The 7,784-nt window shown below is 42.2% G+C and overlaps 1 protein-coding gene across 1 annotated transcript; it reads right to left on the reverse strand.

Moving 5' to 3' along the window:
* Positions 1 to 5,806: 5,806 nt before the first annotated feature.
* On the reverse strand, positions 5,807 to 6,704 carry LOC129732283 (trypsin 3A1-like). Its single transcript, XM_055693020.1, has 2 exons — positions 6,608 to 6,704; positions 5,807 to 6,540 (listed from the first exon to the last, which is right to left on the reverse strand). Exons 1-2 carry the CDS (start codon positions 6,687 to 6,689, stop codon positions 5,837 to 5,839), a joined length of 786 nt encoding a protein of 261 aa, XP_055548995.1. The 5' UTR covers positions 6,690 to 6,704; the 3' UTR covers positions 5,807 to 5,836.
* Positions 6,705 to 7,784: the final 1,080 nt, after the last annotated feature.

Genomic DNA, 7,784 nt, shown 5'->3' on the forward strand with positions numbered 1-7,784 from the left:
GTAAAGGGACACCGGGAGTATCAGCGTCCTATACAGCACGAAACTAGCGAGCTTGCAAACTACGGGACCTTAGCTGGTTACGCAGTACGTAGAAAGCCCTGTTCGCAGCTGCAACTCGTCGTTTCACTCCACGGCTCATATCGTTGTCACATGTCACAAGCGTACCAAGATAAACGAATTCGTCAACCACTTCAAATCGTTCCTCATCTATCTCCACCTCAGCACCAACACCACGGGGACTCCCACGCTCTCTGCCAGCTACCATGTACTTCGTTTTGGCAGAGTTAATGACAAGCCCCAATCTCGCTGCTTCCCTCTTGAAAAGTACGAAGGCCTTCTCCACGGCCTTACGGTTGATACCGATGATATCGATGTTGTCCGCAAAGCCAAGAAGCATGTGAGATTTCGTGATGATCGTACCGTTTCTTTCCACATTTGCTCTTCGTACTGCACCCTCAAGAGCGATGTTAAACAGTAAGTTGGAGAGCGCATCCCCCTGCTTCAGTCCATCCAACGTTACGAACGCGGCCGATGTCTCGCCAGCTATCCGCATGCACGATTTGATCCCTCCAGTGTCATACGACTCAGCTTAATTAGTTTCGTAGGGAAACCGTGTTCCAGCATGATCTGCCACAGCTCGTTTCTTTTCACTGAGTCGTATGCCGCCCTGAAGTCCACAAACAGATGGTGAGTCGGTAAGTTGTACTCCCGGAACTTATCGAGGATCTGTCGCAGGGTGTAAACTTGATCCGTCGTGGAACGTCCCTGTCGAAAACCAGCCTGGTACTCGCCAACAAAGGAATCCGTTACCGGTCTTAGTCTGAAGAACAGGATACGGGAGAGCACTTTATATGCGGAGTTGAGCAACGTTATGCCTCGATAGTTGCCACAATCCAATCGATGGCCCTTCTTATAGATAGGGCATATGAGGCCTTCCAACCGGTCGTTCGGCATTTGTTCATCCGCCCAGATCCTTAGTATTATCTGGTGGATCGCATAGTACAGCCGCTCGCTTTCCGCTTTTAGAAGTTCGGCCGGGATACCGTCCTTCCCAGCGGCCTTGCCATTTTTCAGCTCACTAATCGCCTTTTTCACCTCCTCCTGTGTTCATCCGGCTCCTCACCGTTCAATAGCGCCTGAAAATGCTTCTTCCACCTGGCTGCAACCGTCGGTTTATCAGTAAGCAGGTTGTCGTCCTTGTCATTACATATGACCGGCACAGGGAAATTTCTGCTTCTGACTCTGTTGACAGTTCTATAGAATCTCCGCACGTCGTTTTGAGCATAGCTGTCCTCTGCGCTAGCGAGCACCTGCTCCTCGTACTCGTGCTTCTTCCGAAAGTGGGTTCTATTTTCGGCAGCTCTTGCCACCCTGTACCTCTCTCTGTTCTGACGCGTAGCCGCAGTGAGCATGCGGCTCCTGGCACTGTTCTTTTCATCTGTCGCTCTCTGCATCGAACCAGCCATTAGGCTGTCTTCCACGCGTCGTTCCTACCACCTTCTCGCAGTCGTTTCGATGGCGCCGTGGATACTGCTCCACAGCCCATTTATACTCCTACTCCTTCCTCCTGCTGTTCTGCGATCCGTTGATCCAGCTCTCTGGCGTATTCTGCTGCCACGCCATCAGCTTTCAACCGCTGAATGTTGAAACGCGTCGTCCTCTCTGTGCGAGATTTCAGCACGTTCGACAACCGTGCGCGGATCTTACACACGACGAGATAATGGTCAGAGTCAATGTTTGGTCCCCGAAAAGACCTAACATCAGTAACATCCGAAAAGTGCCGACCGTCAATCAGTACGTGATCGATCTGGGAGCAGGCTTCTCCATTTGGATGCCTCCAGGTGTGTTTCCGAATATTGAAACGTGGAAAATAGGAGCTACATATGGCCATTCCTCTGGCCGCGGCAAAGTTCATCAGCCTCAGGTTGTTTTCATTGGTTGACGAGTGGAGGCTATGCCTTCCAATGACTGGACGGAAGAATCTCCCTCCCAACCTGTGCGTTTGCGTGACCGATGACGACATTCACGGATATAGTCGACACTCACCAATATATCGCACTTGAGGTCTCTGGGCGCCTAGTCGCCATAAGACTGGAATATTCTGCTACATTATTGCTCAGATATTTGTGTTGTCCTGCTAAATATTGTTTTTGCTAATCGTTCCTCCTGCATTCTAGTTACATGCCCAGCCCACTGTAGCCTGCCGTGTTTTATGCGCCGATTTGTATGCCTGGTAGACTTCATGGTTCATGCGTTAAACACCACTTTCCAGTTTGCCGCCAAAGATTGACCGCAAGATTCTACGCTCAAAACACTAAGAGCTCACGATCAGTCTTTTTCAGTGTCCTTGCATCATGGCCATAGAGGGCCACCGGGTTTGCAGGATGCGGGACATTAACTAGTAACGCAATCCGTAGAAGGCCCTGTTTGCGGCCGCTATCTCACGGCTAAAACACCAATGTACCTAGGTGAATAAATTCGTTGACCACGCTACCACGCTCTCTACCAGCCACATGTACTTCGTTCTGGCATAGTTTATGACAAGCCCAAATCTCGCAGCTTCCCTCTTGAAAGGTCCAAGGGCCTCTCCAGCGTTTAACCGGTTAATACCAATGATGTTGATATCGTTCGCAAAACCTAGGAGTATGTGAGACTTTGTCATGAAGGTGCCGCTTCTCTGCACGTCAGCCCTTCGTATAGAACCTTTCAATGCGATGTTGAACAATAAGTTTGACGCCCAGTCACCCTGCTTCAAACCATCTAACGTCACGAAAGCGTCCGATATCTCACTGGCTGGAACCATCAAGAGAAGCCCGAATTAGTGGATTTAGTTGTGTTTAAAAACCATGCTCGCGCATTATCTGCCATAACTCTTTCCTTCTTACTGAGCCGTAAGCTGCCCTGAAGTCTTTGAAGAATTCTCAAAATTTATCGATAATTTGTCGCAAAGCGTCGTACACAAATTACGTAACGCTAAGAATCTATATTTTAGACCTCTTCCCGCTATGTAACGATAAGTAGCGTTCAATGAGACCCCCCCTTAAAATTACGTAACGCTAAGCCCCCCAAAAATTTCGAATTTGAAGGAAAATCACAGTTACGATACTGTTTCAACTACCCAACCCCCTTCCCCCATATGTAACAATAAGTAACACTATTCCGGACTATACACTGAATGTCTGTCTGTCTATATGAATCGAATTTTGTGACTATTCAAGGGTCTGGGAAAGAGGTTACTGCACGAATAAGCTGAAATGTAGTATGGGGATTTTTTTTTCGAGAAGACGAAACTTTTGAGATCTATCGCCAAACGTTATTCGAAAAATCGATTATGTCATGCGGTGAACATCAATTCGAACATTGTTCTCGTATTGACCATTCACCGAACTACGCAATGATTTCTTTGAACAGTCCGTGCGGTGCACGGTTAACGGTATCGCTAATACTAGCAAGAAAACACTTAATTTTTACGCTGTTTTCTCCTATTTTCTCTCTATTTAATTTTCTTCTTACAGTGCCTTAGCCCTTACCGAGTTTCCAATAATCGTTGTGCTTTTTGCAATCGCCTAGGTCCATGCCGATTATTCCGTTCCGTATTATTATCTGGACCAGGGTTGCAAATTTTCACTGTCAGTGATAGATTCTCAGTTGACACTGAGAGCTACGAATATCAGTATCAACACGAACGAGCTGAAAGTGATAATTGCTTTCAGCTCCAATCAGTTGACAGTGGTAATGTTGACTGGCAGCATTTTTGTGATTTCGCACACACTATGTTGCTGTAGCGATGTTTATGCGGTGTAGGATGAAGGTGCCTATATGCTTCATTGAATTCAAGCAATGGATTGGCTCATATCAAATAATTTCGATATTAATTAAGATATACCATTTATATCACTGACATGATTATTGACTGATAATTGACACGGGTGACACCTAATATCAGTTTGGAGAGAGTGAGAGTGAAACTGCTGTTGTATCATTTTCATTTTTCTGTGTCGAAATTTCGCAACACTGATCTGGACTATTCTAGGGATTAATAGCGTTGCGACACCTATCCTCGCGCAGGGTTGCCGTCTTAGATACAGCTAACGAGGCACCACATTTCATGCTTCAGTCGCTCGATCTGAGTCAGACGCTGTTGTACGCCGCCCCTAACATGGCAAGACAGCCGCGTACGACTCCCATTCCCGGTCAGCGTATGTCAGCAAAGTTTCCGCCGAGGCTTGGTACCCGATCTCTGCTAAGGTTACTCGTATCCCGGTCGGTACCGCGTGATCATATTTTATTTACGGGATTATGCTAATTTACCTTATTCTGTGTAAATTAAATTATTGAAGTTATGCTTATATATAAAACTTTTTTGTCTTTTTTATTATTATTTATATATTTGTTATTTATTTAATTTTTGATTACAATAACATTTATTTATTTGTTTATTTGAAGATAGTGAATATTAATGATTAACCTCTAACTTGTGGCTGCCATTTGATGGGAAGAGAATGATCTGAAAGAATGATTCTTTTGTGTACCAAGTAGTTCTATGAGCTCGTCTTACTTTTTGCATATTGGCCACAAGAATTGAAACAGAATCTCTATTATTTGTTCAACTGACAAATCGTAGAGAAGTTTTGAAGAAAAACACATTCACTTGACAGCTTGTCTTTAGCTATTGCCGTTTTTTTGATGCATTGATTTATAGAAAAAGGTTGAGAAACTTCAGATTTATTCGGTCTTGATAAGTTTTCGAAAAATATCATGTATTATTAGTAATAATACATGATATTTTTCGAAAACTTATCAAGACCGAATAAATCTGAAATAATTTATTACCTATTCAAACTGTGAGCCGAAAATCCCTAATACAACACTGCAGTGCACTTTGAAAGAGAAAAAAAAATCTTATAATGAATTTAGAGGAACCAATAATGCTCTGTAAAAAATACACTACTTATCTCTACAGCGATTACTTAACATGTATCTTATTCTAATAAAAAATTGCAAAAATTAATAACCCTTGATGAGAGAAACAAGAAATAATTCATAGAAAGAAGATGTTGTAATAGTGCGCCATTTTTCAGAGAATTATTCGTTTGCTTTCTCAGAATAATTATTGGAATAATAATAAGGCTACCATTCATCTCTTGTTATTTACTATTTGCAATTCGTGTCACATAACATATATGACCTATTGTAATATCAAAAGTACTTCACCGTGATATCTCATGGATGGAAGCGAAATCTTTTACAACATACCTATTCCACAACAAAAAGAGATCTGGAAAGGGATATTATTACTTTAGCATGAGTTTGTAGAATTTGTGCAATATTTTCAAATTTTAATTTGCATTAGACAAACCAAAAAAATCTGGGAAATCGTCTCAAAGGAAAGCATATAAAGTTTTAAAAAATCGGTCATCACATCTTTTCAAATAAAAATAGCTGATCAGTTCAGCTCAACAAGAGGTATGTAACCACTTTACATGACTGCTCAATCCTCTCCCACCAACCTACACACAAAATCATACCAATCATAATTTAATTAGACGAATTCTATTTTGCTACCTGCTTATAATGATTCGTCAATGTCGTTGATTCACCAATGCGTTAAATTCAGACACACGTTCCTCGAAGAACAGCTTAAAATAATCCTCATGCTGCTCAATAAGAGCTCCTGCTTCAACTGGTAATCTCGCGATAAGCTGATTTGCTTGGAAAATATCAGCAAGTAGTAGAAAGCACAATCGTTCAATTAAACGTGTAGAAAATATGACCAAGGTAGCTGCCAAGGCTGTTGCTCTTTGGATATTCTTAATTAGTTTATTAAACATTAGCTTCATACACCGGAAACCTCGGTAATCCATTCGCGAACTGCCGCAACCCGTGCGTATACTCCGGGCAGGTTTGGTGCAGCGCATCCCTCACCCCAGGACACCACTCCGATCAATTTGCCGCCGGTAACCAGTGGACCCCCGGAGTCTCCCTGGCAGGAGTCCTTGCCACCGGCTGTGTATCCAGCACAGATCATTCGTTCCGTTATGGTGCCTATAGAACTATAATAGGCGGCACACTTCTGTTGGTTAACCGACAGTACGTTTACGGCACGCAATAGTCGCGAATTTTCTGCTTGGTTTTTGGTATCACCCCAACCGGAAACGGTGCACATTGATCCATCCGCGACAATTTCGCCTGCACTTGGTAACGGAATTCTCTCAACGTTGCGGGAATATACTAACTTTCCAGCTAGTTGCAGTAGAGAATAGTCATAATCATAGCCGAGCTGGCCGTACAGCGGATGCGAGGTCACGGCTTGTACTGCGATGACAACTCCACCAGTGGAGCAATCTGTGGAACCTGCTCGTACGGTATAGAATTTAGCATCGTATTTAGTGCAATGAGCAGCAGTCAGAACCCATCGAGTTGCGATAATAGATCCTCCACAAATATGTTTGCCAGAATATTGTAACGAAATCTGGTAGGGAACATCGGTGATGAAGACTTGAAATCCACCGACGATTTTTCTTGTCGAAACTGAAACGGCTGTTGAACGAGTGAGGCGTTAATTTTCGTGATTTTCCTGCAATTGTAAAACAAGTTGTGTACTTACCAGTGGCCAGCGCCAAAATGGCGAAAAAGCTGATCACCAAAAGATTGACCATATTCGTGTGCATCATAAAGTTTGAATGCATTCAACAGTTCTGAAGGAATAGTGATGAGTTCTTGGGTTTATATCAGACTTTTTGAAGTGGCACTTCGATTTGTTACGTTTAGGAACCTACACATGTACGTACTTGACCACGAGAGGATGCACACAATTGTTTTATTTTTTATTGAATTGTGGTAAGCTGTCTCTATCTAATCTGATTGTTTAGTTTTCTAAATGTCTGCCAACAATACTAGGGGAACTGCTCCATTATTCATCTCAGCCCATATATTCATCTCATACAACATGAAAACACAATTGGAGACAGGAAAAAAACGCATGTTTTCTAACTAAACCAATCTGCTAATCCATGGAATGGATTCTTAGTTCTTTTAGAAGCACTAAATTTGATATTATAGTCGGGCATCTGCACTTAAAAACTCATTTAATCACCTACCTATACCTAATTTAATCACCTACCTCAGAAAACAAAATCCGCGCAACGTTCTATACGGCTACAACGGGACTCGTTCAGCAGCCAACCAAAGTTTTTTCATCACTAGCGGATCACTTTTTGTTTATATCACTTTACAAATTCACTCACTACACTAAGAATACTTTAAACTTTGAAATGTTCACCTTAAATTTCCTAAAACAAGCTTGAATTAGCAGAAATATATGAGATGAATTTCTACAATTCCTAAATTTCAACTGTATGTATTTTCATCTGTTTTCACTGCGTTGAAGAAAATCAAAAGTTGCCAAATCAGTTTCTGTTTATACGAAAAAATCATAGGGGTAAGCGGGGTAAGACCGCCACCTTAAGCAATTCTGTTTATAGAAAAAAAAGTTGCGGCTGCAATTTCATTTTTTCTTTGCTAAGAGGTTTTTCTATCCAATACCCGCATTTAAAAAATAAGGACTGGAATTGGAATACCTATGTTTATTTTTCAGCTTTTTTTTCAATTTTGAAAAGTCATTGAAAATGTGCAGATCTTTTTCATGCGGGATATACCCGCCCACCAGCGGGGTAATATCGCCTACCATTTTTTGAGGATAACAAATATTTTTAGGACCATATCGGTTGATTTTATCGGTGTCTTTAGCAAAGTTGTAGATGGTATTTTTTTTCTTTCTTAAA

The sequence above is a fragment of the Wyeomyia smithii genome, chromosome 3 (assembly GCF_029784165.1).
Source record: "Wyeomyia smithii strain HCP4-BCI-WySm-NY-G18 chromosome 3, ASM2978416v1, whole genome shotgun sequence".
Taxonomy (NCBI): domain Eukaryota; kingdom Metazoa; phylum Arthropoda; class Insecta; order Diptera; family Culicidae; genus Wyeomyia; species Wyeomyia smithii.